This window comes from Mus musculus, chromosome 11 (genome assembly GCF_000001635.26).
Source record: "Mus musculus strain C57BL/6J chromosome 11, GRCm38.p6 C57BL/6J".
In the NCBI taxonomy this organism is placed as follows: domain Eukaryota; kingdom Metazoa; phylum Chordata; class Mammalia; order Rodentia; family Muridae; genus Mus; species Mus musculus.
Window position 1 is genome coordinate 32369410 of NC_000077.6, and position 22486 is coordinate 32391895.

General features: G+C 46.3%; 1 protein-coding gene across 2 annotated transcripts in view; it reads left to right on the plus strand.

Annotated features, from left to right (window-relative positions):
- Positions 1-22486, plus strand: part of Sh3pxd2b (SH3 and PX domains 2B) — an 80417-nt gene that overhangs the window by 21637 nt on the left and 36294 nt on the right. For both annotated transcript variants that reach the window (XM_006514712.2, NM_177364.4), the window contains exons 2-4: positions 2109-2189; positions 12025-12100; positions 18519-18595. In XM_006514712.2, the coding sequence (XP_006514775.1) occupies positions 2109-2189; positions 12025-12100; positions 18519-18595 (234 nt within the window). The remainder of the gene's footprint in view (positions 1-2108; positions 2190-12024; positions 12101-18518; positions 18596-22486) is intronic.

A 22486-nucleotide genomic window follows, 5' to 3' on the forward strand; every position in this document is an offset into this window, starting at 1 on the left:
CTCAGGACCGAGCGTAGGACAGAGTGTGTGACAGAGTCTGGCCTGTGCCTACAAGCACTGCATCAGACTTGCTCAGGGGTTCATGCCCACAAAGCAGGTTGGCCTGCTGCGGCCCAACACCTTCAGAGTGGGAGCAGGCAGCCAGGAGTGAGTTGTACCTGAAGAGGCTTTTCATGCGTGGGAAGCTGCTCTGTGTTGATTTTAAGAAAACAAAATATTTGGCGGTCTTTCTTTCTTTTTTTTAAGGTATATTTATTATTATACACTGTACACTGTAGCTGTCTTCAGATGCACCAGAAGAGGGCATCAAATCTCATTACGGGTAGTTGAGCCATCATGTGGTTGCTGGGAATTGAACTCAAGACCTTTGGAAGAGGAGTTAGTACTCTTACCCTCTGAGCCATCTCGCCAGCCCGGTCTTTCTTAATATCTTTTATTTTTCTATTAAACTTCAGTGGCCATGTCTTTAGCATCTAGCCAAACTTTGCTTGGGCATCTCCAGGGACAGGTACCTTTGATAGCGTGGTTGCTCTTTCTAGGCCTCAGTTTACCCAACTAGAAGGTCAACTCATTAGCGTAGCCAAGTTCTACAGTTTCTTTCAGCTTAAACTTCTTCAATTTCCAACCCCAACACCATTATGTGTGTATATGTGTGTGTGCATATGCACATGTATTTATCATGTGTCTATCATATATGTCAATCACATATTACACACACTTGGATTTTATCACTACACATGGTATGCATACATCAGATGATCATACCATGCCCCATAAATGTGCATAACTAAAAATGATAATTAAGCTATTTTATTATAATTATACAGATTTATTATAATTATACATAGCTCTCTGTGGACCACATGGTAATTACTGGCCCAGAAAACAGGTGTCTGTAGACTTAGCTTCAAGCTGAAATAGACATGGTCAGATTGTATTTTTAGTCTCCTGACATGAAGAATGAAGTCCCATGACTGACTCTTACTGACTCCAGTTGGTCCAGCTGGGGGCACGTCTGTCACCCCCTCCGGGTCACCATGGATAGTGTCTCCTCTGTTTCTAAGGGGCTGAGCAAGATGGAGAAGAGGCTCCCTGGAGAAAAGTTGAGGTGCTGTGGTAATCAATGCCAACCAAAGCCAGCAGGGTAGACTATTGTCTCCACTGAGGCACATGCCTGCCTGCCAGCAGGTACCTCAGTTTCCTCCACACTTGTTATCAGCATATTGTGGATGCTGTGATGTGTGGTCAAGGTGAAAGACATGACTTTGATTTTTTTGTTAGATGCTCATATAGCCTGGGAATCAGAGGTCACAGGTTCTGTTAGCCCAGTTCACAGATGAAGAAACTGAGACTCAAGGGTACATCTGAATTAGCCTGAGTCATCACTGGCAGAAACATCAGGATGGTGCAACACTCAGAATGTAGAAGTGGTTGAGGATTCAGCCACCCTGACTTGTATGGATAAGTGGGAAGGTTTTAAGAATTGCTCTGGCAGAAGAGCCACATGGGAAGCAGACAGTGCTGAGGGTAGCAGTTGCCCAAGCTGCCCTGTCCCATCCTGACACAGTTCTGCAGGCAAGAGCTGTTATTCCCCTTCCTTTGAGGAGGGAGGACACTATGGCTTAGAGACAGCAAGGGACTGACTGGTCCAGCTGGTCCTGGGCCAAACTGAGATTGAAACACACCGGTTTTCTGGCTCAAACTCCTCAGTCTCAGAGATGAAAGATTCCCTTAGTCTGCTTTGTGTTGTTGCAATTGACTGGCACAGGTGAGTAATTGGTAAAGAATAGAGGTTTGTTTCTTAGAAGCTTGGAAGTCTGAGATCAAGGGGCTAGCATCTGGCAGTGGCCCTTAGGATGCTTAACTCAGCACAAGAAGGAAAGTGAATGAGGGCGCAGGAGGGTGGCTGAACTAAACTTGCTTTTCTAACAAGCCCACTGGGCATCAGGACCCACCCCTGCCTTTAACCCACTTGACACCCCTCAAAGGTTTACCTCCCTGCTCTGTCCCACAGGGATGAAATTCTCGGAACCTGGACTGGAGAGAGAGTGTTCCAACCATGTTGTCCCCTTGTGGTTAATGCTTGTCTCCTTGGTTCCTCCCTGCAGGTCTACATCATCCGAGTCACGTGGTCCAGTGGCGCCACGGAGGCCATCTACCGGCGCTACAGCAAGTTCTTTGACCTCCAGGTAGGCATCTGTGGTGGGAGAGGTTAATTGGACGTCCACACACTGTGACTTTAGAGCCTCATCTTTTCATGATCTAGACTCTAAATTGACATCCGTGACTTAAGGCATAAGTAAGGTTCTGACTGCCTTGTGCTTTGACCCATTTAACTAAATAAGAGAAGATGTATTTGTTGGCTGCCCTGAAGGGGACCAGCCTGGAGGCCACACGTGCCTCTGGAACCATGTTCAACTGCATTTTGTACAGTGAGCCTGTGGTGAGCCAAGATGCTGAAGTCTGTCTGGGCACCTTGCACGCATGTTTCCTCAGCCCCACCTGCTGGTTTTTACTGCCCCTCACCTGGGCTTGGACCCTGTGCTCTCCTACCTGGCTCATTGGCTGGATAATTCTCTACCACCATGGTTCCCAGCTTCTGGAAGCCTTATGTGACTTTGTTCTCTGCTCAGAACAGGAGCCATTGGTTCTGCCCACCAGGAGCCATCACCTAGTGCTGTGAGCTTCTCTATACTGATGTTGTCAGCTTTTCTTTCCCTTCCAGACTGTGATGGTCATGGGTAGGGACCATGTCCTCCTTGTCCTTTCTTTCCTTAATGTTTTTATTCAAGGCCTGGGACATAGCGTGTGTTCATTTAGTGACTTGTGCATGTTTGCATGCATGAGTATATGGATGGATGGATGGATGGATGGATGGATGGATACATTAATGAATGGATGGATGGATGGATGGATGGATGGATGGATAGATGGATGGATACATTAATGAATGAACGGATGGATGGATGGATGGATGGATAGATGGATGGATGGATAGATGGATGGATACATTAATGAATGAACGGATGGATGGATGGATGGATGGATGGATGGATGGATGGATGGATGGATACATTAATGAATGGATGGATGGATGAATGGATGGATGGATGGATGGATGGATGGATGGATGGATGAGTGAAAGAATGCATGAACCAATGAACAACCATGCACTGCCAGTCTCACTGTTAGCTGGGTAACTCAGTAGGAGCTTACAGCACAGTAGGAACCATCTCCATTAGCTAACCCTGGGCTGGCAATTTTACATCAGTGTCTCCAAAAGCAGGCAACTCCAAGGAGGCTGGAGAAGTCAGTGTCCTTCAGGAGATGACATGGCAAAGTTCTCTAGACAACATCTGCCACAGACACAAAGGGATGTTCCTGGCTTTCTGAACTCCCTATTGTGTGGTGAGGTCCAATGTGAGCCTCCATCCATGATGGATGAATGGTATCTGCCCTACTAGTAACAGGACCAACTCAGATTTCCTTCATTGAGTATCCCAGGAGGAGAAGGCTCCCAGGCTTTAGGCACAACTCAGTGCAAGGTTTTCATTCTGCCATCTGACCTGACATCTCCTTCTATGTCCCCCATAAGTGGTACTGATTACATCCTCAGTCACACTTGATTGCAAATGGCTCTAGCAACTCTGGGCTCCCACTCTGTAGGAAAGAGTAACAATGACTTCTGTCTTAGGGTTTTATTGCTGTGAAGAGCCACCATGACCATAGCAACTTTTATAAAGGAAAACATTTCATTGGGGCTGGCTTACAGTTTCAGAGATTAGTCCATTATGGTTATGGCAAGAAACATGGCAGTGTGCAGACAGGCATGGTGCTGGAGGAGCTGAAAATTCTACATCTTGAATTCTACACAGGAAACTGTGCCACACTGGGGGTAGCTTGACCTGAAAACACACTCACACAGTGACACTCTTCCTCCAACAAGTCCACACCCTCTAATAGTGCTACTCCCTATGGGCCAAGCATTCAAATACATGAGTCTATGGGGGCCAGACCTATTCATACCACCACAACTTCTAATGTATCCTGGCAACCACTTTGCATGTCATAGGCTTAGCTCTATGCCAATCACTATGACAGCCAATGAAAGGGCTTTCCTGAGTTGCTGTTCCAGTATGGCATCAAGGGCATAGCCTGGGTTGGGAAGGAGAATCTCAGGTTCTCCCAGGGTCTGGGTAATATTAACGTCAGGCTTCCTTGACTACGTGAACCCAAGCTTTTCCTGCCAGTGTGGACTGGAGAATATCCAGAGCCCATGCCCCACCTCTGTAAAGGAGGAGGGCAGACAGCAATAGGCTCCTAACTGATTTCTCTTGTGCAGTTTAAACAGTCTCTCACACCTTAATGACACACAGCCAGGAGTCGCTGCTTCATGTAAAGCGATTGAGATACCAGTCACTTAATTATTTAAAACCTAATGAGCTCATCTGTGATGCTTTGTGTTCAACAACAGCATGCAGCCGCATCTAGCAGTGTCACGTACACCTATAATTTTCTGCTGCTCTGCCGCAAACGAGCCGTGTATAAATAAACAGCGGGGCTATCCGTAAAACGTGCTATGGGGTGGGATGCTGCAAAGTGGGAAAGTGCGTGCCTCGCACATGCAAGGCCAGGAGGTTGAGCACAGCCCCACAATAAATAAGCTGACCACTCTGCATAATGAGCAGATGGGGGAGAAGAAAGCACGGAGGGAAAGGAGGCACAGGGCAGCGGTGATAATGCAGATGACCTAGAGCTTTTGCCCATTGCTAGGCTGCTGCTGTTCTAGGCAGTGGTGTCTACCTTGAGAGCTCTACCTTGGCATGTGTTCAGGGGCTTCTTGCCAGCCTGGCACCTCCAACAAGGAACAGTGGGGCTAAGGATAAAGAACAACATGAATGTCATCCCAGGGGTTATTCACGTCTACAGAGCAGAGCCCACTCGACTAGCTGGCACATGAAGAGAGGAGTGGGGTGGATGTGCAGACAGAGCAGACTGTTGCCTAGAACCCAGAGCAAACACTGCTCTGGCCTTGAAAGGACCCAGTATCCACTGGCAGCTCCTGCCCATCCGTCTTGTGGCCTCAGAACCCTCTGACCAACCTGCTTTAATTTATTTTCCCACTGACGCGTTTAGAGCAGCCTCTTCGACAGCCCATTGGCCAACACCCTAAGCATCCTCAAGTCAGCAACTTTAGTCTCTGTCAGCTCTTTCCCTGCTGTCAGCAACCTGAAAACTCTGGGGGTGCGGGGGGAGAATCTGGTGGTCTCCAGGATCCTGGGTCAGTTGCCACAGCAGCCTGTCAGCTGTGGTGGGAAGCAGGTGATACTGGCCCAGAGAGTGCCAGCTGGAGGATGAGATGCAAGAGAGAGGGTGAATGTGTCTAATGGCTGGCATGTTGAAGCATGTAGCCCAAGAATAAAGGCAAACCCAAGTTCAAGGCTCAGCCTTCTCTTTTCAGGCCTCACCTGGTGTTTCCTCTCTGAGCCTCCATTTCTTCTGTGCCTCTCAACCTCGGGACTTGTTATGGCTGTGAAATGAGATGGATCTGGCTCAGTGTGTTAAGGGTGAGCTGTCCCTCTCTGCTGATGTTACAACCATGGTGACCTTTATGAGGTCCGGTCACAAGTCTTTTCAGCCCAAATCCTGTGCTTATTATGCCATGTTCTTACTGACCTTGCTTCTACCACAACTTAAGTCAGGTTTTCTTCCCAGCTCAGTGTAGTACTGAGGCTTCACTAGGACAGAATGGTCTGCCCCCGGTGGCCACCCCTGACATGGTGAAGCTGTTCAGAAGCCTGGCTTCATCCAGTTCTAAGAAGTCCCAGATGGCGTGGCGACAGAGTGGGAAAGCCATATGATTCCAGGCATCTGGCTCAAGCTAGAAGCAGCCTTCTCTCCCCCATATCAACCCCAGATGGGTAGGAGAGGTTGGCTACTCAACTCAGCTGTCCCCGAGGACTAGGCAAGAAGACCAGCCCATGTGGGACCATGACTCCACATTAGATCATTTCATGATTTCCATGACCCAATTGGCACATGGCCTTGAATTTTTTTTTAAGTGACTTGACTCTGAGTGTGAGGGGAGAGCTCAGGCTTGGAGGAGGAGCAGCTGAGCTAGTGTAATGTAACATAAAAGGCAGAGAGCTCATGGGCCCAGCCACAATCAGCTGTATGTTCTTGGGCACACTCCTTTAGTCTTCTTTGTCTGAGCATTCTCGTTGGTGATATGGGATAATATCAGTAAAAAACAGCCAGCATTTCTGAGGCTCTGCTCATGGGTTCAGTCCATTCATTTAATCATCAAAAGCATTTTATCTGATAACACAGGTGAAACAGCCTAGGCTCAGAGAAGTTCACTCATTTGCCCAAGTCACACAGCTAGTCAGATTGACAGCACTTAGATTGGAGGCTGTGGGATACCTCCTCCTCCTCCTCCTCCTCCTCCTCTTCCTCCTCCTCCTCCTCCTCCTCCTCCTTCTTCTTCTTCTTCTTCTTCTTCTTCTTCTTCTTCTTCTTCTTCTTCTTCTTCTTCTTCTTCTTTCTCTCTCTCTCTCTCTCTCTCTCTCTCTCTCTCAAGTATAAACTGTAAGAACAGCCCTGGTCTGCTGAATAGGAATGGGTGCTGGCTGGCAGAGTGACTGACAGGCCCAATTGCTTGGAATCAAGAAGGACAGACACAGTATCAGTTTCTCAGGGTTCCAGACTTTGGGATCTGACAGGTTGGATTCAATTTATTTCTCCACTTTCTGGCTCAGGGTCTAGTTTCTGTCATAATGCAGATAGAACTCCAGCTAGGTTGGATTTTCCCAGATTGTGTTCATCAGCTGAATGGAGCTGAGAAGACAAAGGACTTTGGCTCTGGATGCAGCTGGACCTAGGGCTGCCAAGTCAAAGACTTGTCTCTTCATGTCTGGGCCCCATGGTGAGGTACATGGCAGCAGCTACTGCTCCAGCCTGCGTCTAGCTCACCAGAACCATTACTTTGGAGGAAAAAGAAAAGAATTTTCTCTGTGACTGTCTTAGAGTTTTACTGCTGTGAACAGACACCATGACCAAGGTAACTCTTATAAAGGACCACATTTAATCAGGGCTGGCTTACAGGTACAGAGGTTCAGTCCATTATCATCAAGGTGGGAACATGGTAGCATCCAAGCAGGCATGGTGTTGGAAGACTAAGAGTTCCACATCTTCTTCTGATGGCAAACAGGAAAAGACAGGCCCTTCTGCACTGGGCAGAGCTTCAAAGGCCACCCCTACAGGGACACACTTACTCCAGCAAGGCCACAGAAGCACTCCCTATGGGCCAAGCGTATTCAAACCACCACATTGACTTAATCTCGTCTTAGACCATAGGATGAGGTGTTCAAGGCATACAGAGACAAAAGCAGTATCAACAACCAGTTAATGTACCTGGACACCAACTGCTGGATGTTCTAGAGGGCATCAAGGAAGCCAGAACCGTGGGTACCTCCTCTTCTTAGGCAGGAAATTTAAGCAAAGGAAACAAAGTAAAAAGAGGATTATCAGGGTAGGGGCAGCACTCCACAGGCTGCTTCATGGGGAAGGACACTGTCACCAGCCAGCAAAAATATCCCCATATTCCTGACATCTTAGAAAAGTCTGAGTCCTTTGGTTATCTCTGCCCCTATGATGTAAAATCTGGTTATGTGTCTTGTACGCATGAGACTGGAGCAGACAGAAAAGAAAAGACCTCTGAGCTTGAAGTAGGAATAGGAACACTTGGTGTGAGGTCCCAACCCTTGGACAGGTCACTCAGCCTCCCTGAGCTTCACTTTCTACCTTAGCCTGAACTAGTGCTGTAGAGTCAATCAGGATGTCATAGAAGGAGTGGACATCCAAGCAAAGGCCTGGGAATGAGTGACTGGGGTGCCCACAATGCTCACAGCAACACCCAGCAGAGCAATCTATCAACTACTCTTTGCTAGAACTTTGAGGTGTCTTTCTTAAATGCCACCTCACTGAATCCTCCTTTACCAGTATGAGGTCGGTATCACAGACACTTCACAAGTGGAAACATTCAAGTTTAGAGAGGCAGTTATGTGCCCCAAACAGCAGGGATCCAACTACTACCTTCCTAGGAGCCAGGTGTGTCTGAAACGATGAACTTGCCCTCAACTTCCAGTTCATGGGTTCATGGCCACATTTCCACCCTACAGTTTGAGTACCACCTGAGTCCTTGACAAATAAGCCTCAGACATGAGTCCATCTCACACTGTGTTCTGCAGCTGTCATACTCTGAATCCCCAGGTTCAGTATGTCCCCCTGGAGGAGGGTCACAGCTGTCACTAGAGCTACCCAGAGACACCCTATCTCACAAAAACAAAACAAAACAAAACAAAACAAAACAAAACAAAACAGTTCTGATACTGGCTATAATATGATTGACTTGAACACTGTGCTCTGAGCAGAGTAAGGCCAGAGTAATCAACTGAAGAGAAGGTACATTCACCAGGGAGGGTGGATGAAGAGCCATTTGGTGCTCTGACTGAGGCAAAGCTCTGAAGATGGTGGAGGAGATGGCTGTCTGCATAGTGGATGCCCAATTAGGCCATGGAACTGTGTACCCAGATATTGTTGAAAGATTTATTGTATATTGTATATCTGTAACACAGTTAAAAACATAGCAAAAACAACAACAAAAACAAAAAACAACAACAACAAAAACCAGTCTCCCGTGCTACTAAGTTACTCACAAATCAGTTTCAAAGTAACGTTATTCAGTCCCAGACAGACTGTCCCTCATTTCTAGATGGCCATGCAGGTGGATGGAAGGATGCCTCTAGCGAGGCTATATGCCCCAAGGGGACTTATCTGAGGTTAGACAAGTGGTGTATAAACCAGTGTGGATATTTGTTAGCCAGGGGAAACATTCATTAGCCAATATGGACACACTGTTAGCTATGTGAATACTTATTAGCTAGTGTGGACACTGATTAGGCTATAAGGACACTCCTTAGCCCATGTGGATACTCAGCAGCCAGCATGGATACTTGCTAGCCAGTGTGGACATCCAGAGAGGGTCTCAGAAAGCATCAAGGGAAGGGAAGTAGCCTTGTCACTGTGCATTCTTTACAACATGCTTCCCCTTGGTAGTGTTTCAACTTTGTCTTAATATTGAGAAGGCAAAAGGAGATAGTGCTAGGCAAATCTATAAATTTCAGAGCCTCTGCAGCTAAGACTGATGAATTGCTTTGGAAAATGTAACGTGCTATTCCTGTGTGCACAGAACATTAAGCCTGCCTTGTCTCAAGCTGGTTTCCCTTATCCACTTAACCCTGAACCCAGCTAAAGAGCGATATTAGAACATGAATCGACAAAGGTGTTGGGACTGGTCATGCCCCTGCTCTGCTGTGTGGCTTAAGGCAAGTTGATTGCCCTCTCTGCTCCCAAGTTTCCTCATCTGAGACTTGGAACTTGTAATGTTTATTTCACAGAGTTACTGTAAAGTTCAGATGAAACTGAATGAAAAGACTGTTAACTGTCAACTGCTGAGCACTGTAACCATTATTATTGTTGCTGTTACTATTTTATATTACTAGTGTGACTGCTATTCATTAGAGATTTTAACTGTCCTTTGAAGAGATTCCCCTTTGGGGGGTTGCGTTCTCTCTGTTGAACCCATTGATTCTTTTCATTAAACTTCTGTGTTTTCGGTAGTTTTAGGTTCAACATAAAATGTCTTGGAGAGTCCAGAGCACTCTTGGGTACCACCTGCAGTACCCTGACTCCCCCCACTGCTAGCAGTCTTTTTGTCGGTATTTATTGAAAGCCTGCTATGTGCTGGTATAGAAGAACTCTTCAGAAATGAATCCGTCTTCTCAAGGAGGACCACAGTGGCCTTGGCAGTCAGGGAAGGACACTGGACCAAGTTTCACTGTCCCCATGCAGGATTGAGTAGGGGCCAATGATGAACAGCCACAAATAACACCACAAATAACAGAACCCAGGGTATCCCAGTGGTTATAATTAATAGTAGCTCTCTTAACTAGCATGTACAAGGCTCTTGGTTCCATCCCTAGTACTGCACATAATAATAAAGAAAATCCATGAATAAAGCCTCTTCCCCAGGCTTCTGGAAGCTTGCATACCCCAACTGCCCTTTCGAGCCCAGCCACCCTGAAGCTGCGCCCCTCCCCAGGGTATTGTGTAAACTAGCACAGAAGAAGCCAGAAACTGCAGCCTGATGTACATGCCCCCCACCCTCTCTGGTCTTCATGGCATCACAGATATGAGATCTTGCAATGACAAAGCTCCACTGAGCTTCAGGCTCTGGCCTTGCCACACTGTGGGCTGCAGGCACTGGGCTGATTCCTTTGCCTCTGGGATCTTGAGTGCTAGTGTCTACAGTAAAGGCGGGGTGGGGGTTGGGGGGTGGGTCCTGCCGAGATGCAGTGCCTGACAGCTTGGAGCTATGTAGTTAGCTTCAGGATAGCTAGAACTTACTTAGTGAAACTGTCTCAAAAACAACAACAACAACAGCAGCAGCAGCAAAACAACCTGCCAGATAGAAGGGTAGCCTGATTAACTAGGCCAAGAGCTGGACCATGGGCAGGGTTGCAAAGGCTCTGTGCCCTCCCTCCAGGACTGCAGATGGCAGAGAAGTCACTGTCAGGGAGTATGTCCTTCACAAGAGAGAGGGAAATGGACAACAGCAAACTCAGATCCAGCTGTCAGCCCCAACCCTGAAGTGACAAATGTTGCTGGTCATTAGATGTGGCCCACTTCAAAGGGCTGGGAGAGTACAATTCAAACCTGGGTTGAGAAACATAGACATATCTGCAGACAGCTTTGGTATTGCTAGGCTTTTGAGCTTAGAGCTTGTTATATATAGCAGCATATCCTGACCCATCCTGATTCACATGTAGCCAGGAAGCCAGAAAGGAGTCCTGAACCCAGCCTAGTTTGAACTGTAGTACAATTTACTACAGGGACCTAAAGCAAAGACCCTTAAAGTTACATCAGAGCATACAAGAATTGAGTGGCAGATTCGTGTGATTTTTTTTTTTTTTTTTGAGTACTGAACCAGAGATTCCACATTAGTTTCTTTCTTTTTCTAAAAGTAATACTTTTTACAAGTCTCACTCTGTACCCCTGCTCAGCCTGGAACTCATTATGTAGACCAGACTGGCCTTGAGCTAGATTCTCCTGCCCCTGGGAATAAAGGTGTGTGTCACTGTGCTCAGCTTCACTTCCTTTCTTAAGCTGTCAGAGTCACAGTCTGGTTATGGTCTGCCCCCAGCTCCATCCTCAACACTGTCCTGTTTTGTGGTATCTCACACGCTACTTCCCAATCACCAGACTGTTTTCCAGGCTCTTTGCAAGACTGCATGTTCTCATGGTGGCTCATGCATACAGCATAGGACCAGGCACCAGGCTCTGCTGAGCAGGTTTGGGGTTTCAGGGTGGGTCAGGAATGATGCCAAAAGCCTAGGTTTAAAGGTGAAGGGCATTCTAACACACCTGTCACTTCCCAGAATACAGAGCGACATGTTGTCTGTGAAACACAAGTCCTTAGGCTATTGTTTACATTTCAAGACCCATGGCTTAAACTCTAGGAGAATCAAAAATGGTGGCCTGGAGGGACGGCTCCATGGTAAGAGCACACACAGCCCTTGCTTGCAGAAGAGCCATCATTGGCGAGTTACAACAGCCTGTAAATCCAGTTCCATGTACCCTGACATTTCTGGTCTCCTAGGGCGACAGTGTGTATGTCAAACAGATGCATACACATGGACACATAATTTAAAATAAATCTTTTTTAAAAAACCAAGCAACTAAGAATGGTCTCTTGCAGCTTTTGAGCTTTCACAGTTTAGAAACTGTGGATATAAACAGTTGCTTTCCCCACGTAAGCTCTCAGATCCAGACTCCATGCCCATAGCCTCAGGTTTCTGAAAAGCTTGGTGTGAACTTCTAATTCGTCAAATCACAAACTTAAGATGTCAGAGAATGTGTATTTTGTTTTGTAAAAGGTTCTCACTTCTATTCCCTCCCATTTAGATGCAGATGTTGGACAAGTTCCCCATGGAAGGAGGACAGAAAGACCCCAAGCAGAGGATCATTCCATTTCTGCCAGGTGGGTAAGGAGTACACTCTCGGGCAGGGCAAGCCTGGTCACTTGAAGAACAGTTCCTGGTCCCCAGAAGAGCACACAAGCTCCTCCCCACATCACTGTTGGGGGAGGGGCATTGTTTCTCTCCTAGTTTACTTCTGTTGCTATGATTAACACCACTACCAAAAAACTACTTGGGGAGGAAGGTGTTTACTTCATCTTCCATTTCTCTGTCACTAACGTAGGGAAAGGTAAAAAGAAAGAGCTGACAATGAGACCAAGAAGGAAGCTGGCTCACTCACCATGGCTTGCTCAGCTTGCTCTCTTACATAGTCCAGGGCCTCCTGCTCAGAGGTGGCACCACCCACAGTGGGCTGAGCTCGTCCACAACAATTATCAATTAATGACATGCCCCCCACCCCCCCACACACAAACACAGACCAGTCTGATGGAGGCATAGAAATTTTCTGACACTTCAGATCCTTTTAACCTCCTTGTGAGAGAATGCTGTCTGCTTAGAAGGGTAGTCAGCTCTACACCCGTGTCACAAAGGAGGAACTGGGTCCCGGAGGAACTACAAACACATGCATAGGTGCCAGATCTGGGATGCAAACAGGGTTGCTGGCTTCAAGCTTCATGCTTGGAGTCACTTCCAACTTTGTCACCTTGGGCACACACACACCCAACTTTGGCAAATGACTCAGTAGCATGTGAATTCTACTCAATTCTTCCAAATTGGAGATGAGAATGGTCGTATAAAGATGGTGCCGGTGAAGACTGACAGGTCACTGAGGTTGTCGCTCACTTGATGTTGTTGCTCATATATGACAGGCACATTAACAGTCTCCCCAGGTACCCAGGGTTTGGAGAACTCACCATTTTCCTCCTTTCTTGGATCCCTATAAATGTATTTTTTTATTCATCTGATATAATTGTTATCTCTGAGGCTTACTACCTCAGTCTGCTAACCTAAACCTTGTCCTGGAAGCTTCTAGCCTCTGTACAATCTAATCTATGCCTAAGATGTTTTCAGCCTCTGAGACTTACTACTGAATAAGCTTACCCTTTCTAGTTCTTTCTGTGCTCTGGCCGACTGGTTCACCCTTGCTGTTCTGGCTCAAACTTCTCTCCAAGCTGACTGATTTAATCTGGCTTCTCTCTCTTGGTTGGCCTCTGCTGAATTGTTCTGCTTGGCCTCATACTAACTTTGGCAGTATGTTTCTAATCTTCTGGCTCCTTCTCATTCTCTGGCTTACTCAGTCTTCACCTGTGTCTAGCTTGTTCTCTCTCTCTCTCTCTGCAACCTGTCTCTGTACAACTGTCCCAGTAAACTACCCCCTCCCTCCCTCTCTGCCCTGCTCTCTTAAGTAACCTCCTCTTCCTCTCTCTTCCCCTGAGAGTTGGACATAACCTATTCAGTCAAATCTTTCTCTGATTAATCTCTTTGTCTGCCACTCAATTAGACATCACTTTGAAACATGAGTGCTTCCTTCTACAAAATAACTTTACCTCCATTGTTTGGGATTAAAGGTGTGTCACCCCAAGGGCTGAGCCATACTACAACTAGAAACAGGTTATTTTTGTTGTTGTTGTCCAGTAAATAATACAATCTTGGGTTTCACAGTGTGATCAAATATCCTGCAACAGGTCTCTATTCACACCAGTGCTCATTCAATAGGTTCTCAGGCACTATCAGCCTGGCTGGGTTGAGCAAGTGTTTTCTAGGCCCCCTCTGCTGAGAGAATCCTTAGGGGAAAAAAAAAAACAAAGACAAAAACAAAAACAAAACAAAACAAAAGAAACTAACGTTTTTAAGTCTCTCCACTGGGAAAACATCAACTGCACTGGAATTTTTCCCCCAGTGAAGAGAACCCCATGTACCAGATACAATAGCCAAAACTCAGGGCTACAAAGCACACATTTTGGAGTCAAACTTCTTCAGCCCCGTGATTTTAATCACCATCCCCAGCCTCCCCCTCCCCTGCCCCTCTATTTCCACATCTGCTAAATAAGACAGCGACTCTGCTTCCCAAAGTTCAGTTCCTGGCACAGAATAGGCTCTTAGCAAAGGCGGTAAGAAAGGAGAGTTGGGGGGCCCTTCCTTTGGGGGTTCTCAGTTTTGTATTTTGGAGTCATTCTGGAATGAGCAGAATGTTTAAGTTCAGCCTAAAATACAACCTTTTTTCAAGAAAGAGAAAGGCAGCAGTAAGATGTAGCTTTTTTCTGGATGAAAGAAAGTCAGCTCTGGAAAACTTCCCAAGGCAGAAAACTTGAGCCCGACCCTCTCCCCGGCTCTTAAAAGCCTTTGTGGTTACGTAATACTTTTCCAGCAAGAATTCATGAAAATGCTGCTCACAAGATCTAACCCCTTTGTCTCTGTGCCCAGTTCCAGCTTAGGATTCCCAGGGGCCCCAAGACCTTCTGAACCTCCCCGCCCCCCCCCCCCCCCAGCTATTCGCCAGGCCAACACTGTGGGCAGGAAATGGGTCTCCTCTCCTGAGGTCAATTCTCTAGCCAGACTGCCTTGTCAGCAAGACAAAGGCAAGTTTCATGTTAGCACAAAGGCGGGGGAGAGGGCCCAGCCTGTGCGGACTTTCCATCCCAGCAAGGGCTGGGGAGGCCAACTTGGCAGAGGAGATGACCTGAAAACTAAGAATTACAGTTTGGCCTTCTTCCACTGTGGAAAACAAAAGCCACCCATTCCCACCAAAGCTGTCTCTCTCCTGAACACCCTTTCCACTCCAGTATGGAGGTAGCCCACCATCCTTTCTTCCTCACCCTCCCATCCGCCCCAGACTCACCAAACCCACAGGTACCAACAACAAGAAGGAACCACTGTGAGCATTGGCCAGGCTGCCTGGAGACTGGCCTGAGCGTAACCTGGCTCAGACGTGGTTGACTGGCCCCAGAGAGCTCGCATGGGAGAAAGAATTAGCATGTCCTTATCTAGACTGTCACACGCATGCTCATGCTTTGGGGACACACAGTAATTACTCCTTTGTAATGAAGACAACAAAACAAAGCCCTATTCTCCCCATTCACAGGCTCCAGAGGTGATCGGCTCCTAGGCACTAGGTGTAGGAGGGATTGGCTGTAACTACCTAATGTGCCTCAAAGTCCCTGCCTCAGTATCCCCAAAGTCCCTACAAACCCAGGGAGGAGTTTCCCCCCACTGAGCTCCTTCTGGGTGAAGCTTTGGCATTGGTTTCTGGCTCCCTTTGCTTTCTATTGCTTTGATAAAACTCCACCACCAAACACGAGTAGGAGAATAAAGGGTTTGTTTGGCTTGTATGTCCATGTCACAGTCTACTACTGAGGGAAGTCAAGGCAGAGCCATGAGGAGTGCTGCTCTTTGGCTAGCCCCTGGATCATTCAGCCACCTGTGACACTACCCACAGTTGATTGGACCCTCCCAAATCAATCCTTAACCAAGACAATACTCTACTCTATAGGTTTGCCTACAGGCCTGTCTTATGGAGACACTTTCTTTTCTTTTCTTTTTCTCTTTCTTTTTCTTTTTTCTTTTTTGTAAAAGGTACAAGAAGCTGTGTTTGGTGGGTAAGCATCAGATTTCTTACTGCACCTAGAGCAGCCAGGGATGGAAATGTTTTCTCTAGACACTTAGCAGCCAATTTAAAACTTTCTTAAATATGAAATGTATTCACTCACCCTTACCAAGCCCAAGCTCACCAAGCCTACCTTCATCAGGACCACCCTTACCATACCAACCCTTCTCACCACCCTTACCACATCCAATCTCACCATGCCAATCCTTACCACACCCACCCTTACCATGCCCACCCTTACTACCACCATTATCCTCTTGTGTACCACCACTACTGAGACCAACATCACATTCTTATTTAAAGATCCCACTTTTTTAAAAAGTATAAAATATAACTATTCATACAAAATAACTGAATTTCTCATCATCAATAGAAATGACATAATGACATAGCAATAATCCTGAGAATTAGAGTTATAACTTTGATAAACTTAATGATAAACTTCCTGATACATAGCAGAAACTTAAATATCGGCTGGGTGGAAATCTGTTGATTTTTTTTAAAAAACAAAATTTTTATTAGATATTTTCTTCATTTACATTTCAAATGCTATCCCAAAAGTCCCCTATACCCTACCTCTACCCTGCTCCCCAACCCACCCACTACCACTTCCTGGCCCTGGCGTTCCCGTTCCCCTGTACTGGGGCATATAATCTTTGCAAGACCAAGGGCCTCTCCTCCCAATGATGGCCAACTAGGCCATCCTCTGCTACATATGCAGCTAGAGACATGAACTCTGGGGGTGCTGGTTAGTTCATATTGTTGTTCCTCCTATAGGGTTACAGCTCATTGGGTTCTTTCTCTAGCTCCACCGTTGGGGGCCCTGTGTTCCATCCAATGGAGACATTTTCTTATGTGAGGTTTCCTTTTTAGATAACTCTAGCTTGTATCAATGTGACCAAACAACAACAACAACAATAACAATAGTAGTAAATTAACCAAAACAGACTCTGGTTGTGTGGTGGCTTTGAGACAAGTCTGTTCCTTGCAGTGCAGGTTGGCAATAGCCTCATTCTAGTTGTAAATCCTTTGAGCCCACTTATTACCTTTACAGTGAGAGGCCTGTACACTGCTCTCCTCCCTGATGTACAGAAGGGAACTGCCACCAAGTGGGAGCGCATCAGTTCTGGGGTTGGGAGTGAGGGAGTCTTCTCCCACTTTGAGAAATGGATGAACAGCTGAAAGCATTTGCTACCCAGGGCTGCTCCGTAGGCTCATATTTCTTCTTAGTCATGAAGGTTCAGAGATTTTCAAACAGCCTTATCTACAGAGGCCTGCAAGAATGGGAAGTGAGGCCATTTGACTGTCACAGTGACTGGGGCTGGAGAGGCCACCAGCTTGAAATGGATTTGAATTGGAGATGCTCAGCACCTTGCAGGGTTGGGGACAGTCCTCCCCTGGGAAGGATGCCCCACCTAGATTCTCAGCAGGATTGCTCCATGTTAAGGCAAATAGGAGAACCTGTTGTCTCCGACCCTTCCAGGTTCCCATTGAATAAAATAGGTTCTCACACTGTCCCCCTCTTCTTTGGGAGGATGTTTTTATGTTTCTGAAAGCAATAAATATGGGAAAGCTTAGAGAAATAAAAAATGACCTGTCTTCTGTCTGTCAGAAGACAACACTCTTCAAATCCTTTGATGCACTATCTGCTAGATCTTTCATTTCAGCAAGCACGGGTAGATCAGAGAGGCCCAGAATCATTAGACAAATAGCACAGAAGTTTAGCAGACCCTTAGGAGCAAGGAGACATGAACAAGGGGAGGGAGGGAGGCTGTGTTTCTCTTCTGAGATGCCCAGGAGCCTGTGGGTCTTGGGCTGCCCAGGCTGAGCTTGGAGGCGCTCTTCCTGCAGGGCTCTTCTGTGGGATTTCACATACATGCAGAGCCTAGAAAAGGGACCTCATGGGAGGAACATGTAGAAGTGTGGTCACCAGAGCCTGATGGAAAGTGTTGCAAGAGGATGGGGATGGTTAGCAGGCGAGGGAATGACTGTCGACCCTACAGCACGGTATGGCACTGTGTCTGGCCGCTGCTAACTGGCTATTTCAGAATAACTGGAAGAGAGGTGTCTTAGGGTTTTACTGCTGTGAACAGACACCATGACCAAGGCAACTCTTATAAGGACAACATTTAATTGGGGCTGGCTTATAGGTTCAGAGGTTCAGTCCATTATCATCAAGGTGTGAACATAGCAGCATCCAGGCAGGCATGGTGCAGGAGGAGCTGAGAGTTCTACATCTTCATCTGAAGGCTGCTAGCAGAATACTGGCTTCCTGGCAGCTAGAATGAAGGTCTTAAAGACCGCACCCACAGTGACACACCTACTCCAACAGGGCCACACCTTCTAACAGTGCCATTCCCTGGGCCAGGCATATACAAACCATCACAAGAGGCTTATGCCTGTTTATGCATATTCCCAGCAGGAATGAGAAATGCTGGAAGTGAGAGTCATGCCAGTCATCCCACTCATCGGCATTAATTGCACATATTATAGTTACACAGTGCAGGCCATAAGTATGTATAGTGACTGTGCTAGCTTAACCTACTCCTGGGCTGGCTGGAGTGTAATTCCATTACAGAGCGTGTGCTTAGCATGAACAAGGCTCTGAGTTCAATCCTCATAAAACTTAAAAAAAAAAACAAAAACAAAAAACAAAAACTCTTCTCCATTAGGCTCATTCTCCCCTGCTATCTCGCTAGAGCAGTGGGGGCTTTGAGAGGTTTAGCCTGGGTGTGGCTACCCACATACACAGGTACAGCCTGGAATATTGAGGGCAGCCAGGAACTTTGGTACTATTCAGGTCCACCCTCAGACAGCACTGTGAGTGGTGGTTGAGTGGGCCACTGCTGTATTGAGTGTGTTCTCATCTCCTGCAGGCAAAATCCTCTTCCGCCGCAGCCACATCCGGGACGTAGCCGTCAAACGCCTGATACCAATTGATGAATATTGTAAGGTAAGCTGAGATGCCAACACCATCTCTCTCGTGGGTGTTCTGTTTTATTTTCCTTTCTGAGAGCCAAATGTTCACTCAAGGGTAGGAGACAAAACAGAACAAAACATACCCTTCTCCCCCACCCCCCATAAGACTGTGGAATCAACCTGAATCCACTTTCAGTGGCTGTGTGGTGTTGCCCTGGGTGTAAATGGTCCAGTCAGCATTCAGTCCCTGTTATTGCTAGAGCAGCTGGCCTCTCACCCCTTGAATGTTCCAACAGAGGAAGGCCTGCCTGTTCGTGCTGTTGGATGGGACCGGTTGGGAAGGAAGCATGCTGTCACTTCTGTTATTGTCTCTATTAATTGAGTGTAGTAAGACTACAGGATGCAGGTGCCACATGCAGTCACCAGTTGTCTCTGTATCCAGAGGTGAAATTAAGAACTTCCACTTGTTCTGGGGAGATGACCTGATCAGTAAAGAGCTTGTTGTACAAACATGAAGGCCTGGCTTTGGCCCAGCACCTATGTAAAATCCTGAGCACTAAGTGCCTGTGATCCTAGAGTCTAGGAGTGGACACAGGAAGGTCTTGGCAGCCCACTGCCTGGCCAGTCCAGATTCTGTAAGAGACCCTGTCTCAAAGCGCAGTTGAGAAAGGCACCCAATACCAACTGCTGGCTTTTATCTGTGCCCATACTCATGTGCACCTTGCATATATCACAAAGATAGAGACACACATGCACAGAGAGACAGAGATAGAAAGACAGACACAGAGAGAAGAGTTCTACTCATACCAGCTCCAAAAAAGAGTAAAACTCTTAAAAATGTACTTAACTAAAAGTGCGGGGTTTATACACTGACCCACAAAGCATGGTCAAGAGAAGTTCAGAGAGTGATTGCCTTCATTCAGCACTCTGGGGCAGACGCACAACTCTATGAGTTTGAGGTGAACTCAATCTACACAATGAGTTCTAGGTAGCCAGGGTTACATATAAGGTGAAACCCTATCTCAAAAACTAACTAACTAACTAAACTCTAAATGATTAGGAGTTGCAAAAACAGCATTTTTCTAAAACAGGAAAAAAAATTCTTTCTCTCTGGATTTAATCCTACAGAAATCCAGTAGGTTTCTTAGAGGTGCTGATAAGATCAACCGTGTGTGTGTGTGTGTGTGTGTGTGTGTGTGTGTGTGTGTCTGTGTCTGTGTCTGTGTCTGTGTCTGTGTCTATGTGTATAAATTCAAAGGACCTTGAAAGATAAGTCACACTGACCATTTCCTGGAGCCCACAAGGCTCAGACTCCGTGGTACTATCCTGAGATCTCTGCACAGGTCCGTGGGCAGGAGCCAGGGGTAAATGCTTTCACAAGCCAGGCTAACTGATACTCAGGGAGGTGCCGAACAGTCCTGTGAGGAAAGTTGGGTTTTGGGTTTTGATTTTTTTTTTTAAATAAACAGGTAGGACAGCTAGCTACTGCCTAGTTCATCAGGGCCACAAATTGTCACAGAATTGGTGATTTCCACAGCAGGACTTTGTTTTCTGTCACTTCTGAAAGCTAAAATGCAAGCCGCAGGGTCTCAGGCCTTGTCTGTGGCTTTCTGCTAGCTGTCTGTGAGTGTACAAGACACGTTGTCTTTATGTGTCCGTACCCTAGTCCAAAAGGACGCCATTTATGTTGGTCAAGGCTCACTCCTGGTGATCTTGTTTAATCTTCAATTACTTCTGTAAAGACCCTTCTCAGCTACATATGCCCTGAGGGGTTAGAGCTGAACCATTCTCTCCTTTCATCTCAGACACAGCCCCGGTATCTGTACACATGCAAAAATACAATGGACTTGAGCCCTTATTTCACACTTTGTACGAAAATCAACTCTAAAGGGGTCACAAGAGCTGCAGAAATGGCTCGGTGGGGAACATGATTTCTTCTGGACCGAGAAAACCTGAGTTTGAATCCTCAGCACCCATGCAGAAGGCCAGATGTGACAGACAACATCTGTAATCCCTGTGCAGGGGACCTCAGAGGCTCAGTGACCATGGAGTTTATCTGACTTGCTGATCTCTAGAGTCACTAAAACATTGTCTCAGAAAATAAGGTAAATGGTGACAGTGTAGGTGTCTCACTTCCACAATGCACGCACATCTGCGCACACACACACAACTGGGCCCTAAATGAAAGAGACAAAACTGGAAAACTTTCAAAAGAAAATGTGGAGGAAACTTTCATGACCCTAGTTTAAGCTATGAATTTTTTACTGTGATACCAAAAGTAACAGTCCTTAAAAATATTTGGTCAAGATCTACTTAAAAACCTCTCTGCTAAAAAAAAAAAAACCCAATAACAAACAAAACCACTAGGAAATGGAAAAGATCGGTCACAGAGATAGGTCACAGATGGGGTGAAATATTTGTAAATAACATTTTAAAGGACTTTCTAAGAATACATGAAGAACTCGTACCAGGTGGTGGAATACCCCTTTAGTCCCAGCACTCAGGAGGCAGAGGCAGGTGAGTTCGGGGCCAGCCTGGTCTACAGAGTGAGTTCCAGGACAGCCAGAGCTACATAGTGAGACCTTGTCTTGAAAAAAAAAAAAAAGACAAAAAACAAACAAGAAGAAGAAAAACATCAACAACAACCTATATAACTCCAGATTAAAAGACTTTAAGACAAGGGGAAAACTCCAATAGCACTCGCATCCAAGAGGAGACCAAGTTTATAATAAACATGTGAGCAAGGCATGGTGGTGCACACTTTAATTTCAACACTCAGGGGATAGAGTCAAGAGGAACTCTGTAATTTCAAGGCCAGCCTGGTCTACAAATGAGTTCAAGGCCAGCCAGGATTACACAATGAGAGCTTTTTTTTTTCCCCAAAAATAAAATAAATTTCTAAAATAAACATGTGAAGAAATGCTTATCATTGTGAACCCTGGGGTCATGCAGACAGGGACTGAAGATTGATATTAATCATGGGACAGTTGTGCTAGATGGTAGTGAGGATCTGGCAAATAATGGGGCAGTTTCTGGGAGGCCAAGACACAAAGATCACAAAATTCCAGTCCAGCCTGGGTACATAACAAGAACCTGTTTCAACACACCCGGTGAAGATCATCACACAGCCAGCCCTGGGTATAAAACTTATGTCCGCACAGAGGCTTGTATGCTAACCTTCCTAGCATCGGGAAGTCGTAATAGCCAAATGTAAGGGGCAGTCTGTAACTTGATGATATCAAGTGGTTAAATTTGGGTAAATTCTACGACCCAGTTGAATCACAGAGACACTATGCTAAGTGAAAGAAACCAGATGCAGGAGATGACTGACCTGAGAAATGTGCAGACAGGGAGTTTACGAGCACAGAGCACAGATGAGCCGTCTCCTGGGCCCCGGGACGATGGGCGGGAAGAGGGACTGAAAATTGGATGTTTGGATGATGGAAAACTTCTAAAACTGAATTGTGGGGATGAGGATAGAACTCTATAATTTACTAAATACTGAACTGGGTACTTGCATGTAAATTATACTGTAATCTGAAATTTTTTATACAAAAAGGGGCAGTGTTGGGACAGATGACCCCTCTTGGTCAGGAGGCATCTAGGAAGGGCTGAAAATCATTCTTGGTGGAGTAGTTTGCTCCTGGTCAGACATGACCTCCTTGCATCCCTCCAGGGACTGTGTAAGGTGGATTTCTGTACTCCCACTGTGTGGATGAGGAAACGAAGCCCCACATCAGAACTGTCCAGACCTGGGCTATGCATAACAACCACATCAGAGGGCTTGCAAGTTGAGCCCAGACTCAACACCCTGTGTACCATCTACTGCCCCTATAGAAATAAAAATGCAAGTGTTGCAGTGATCGGGCCTGCGCTGTGTCACAATGCTGTGTGGATTGAGACTGTCTCTCAAGAGGATTTTATG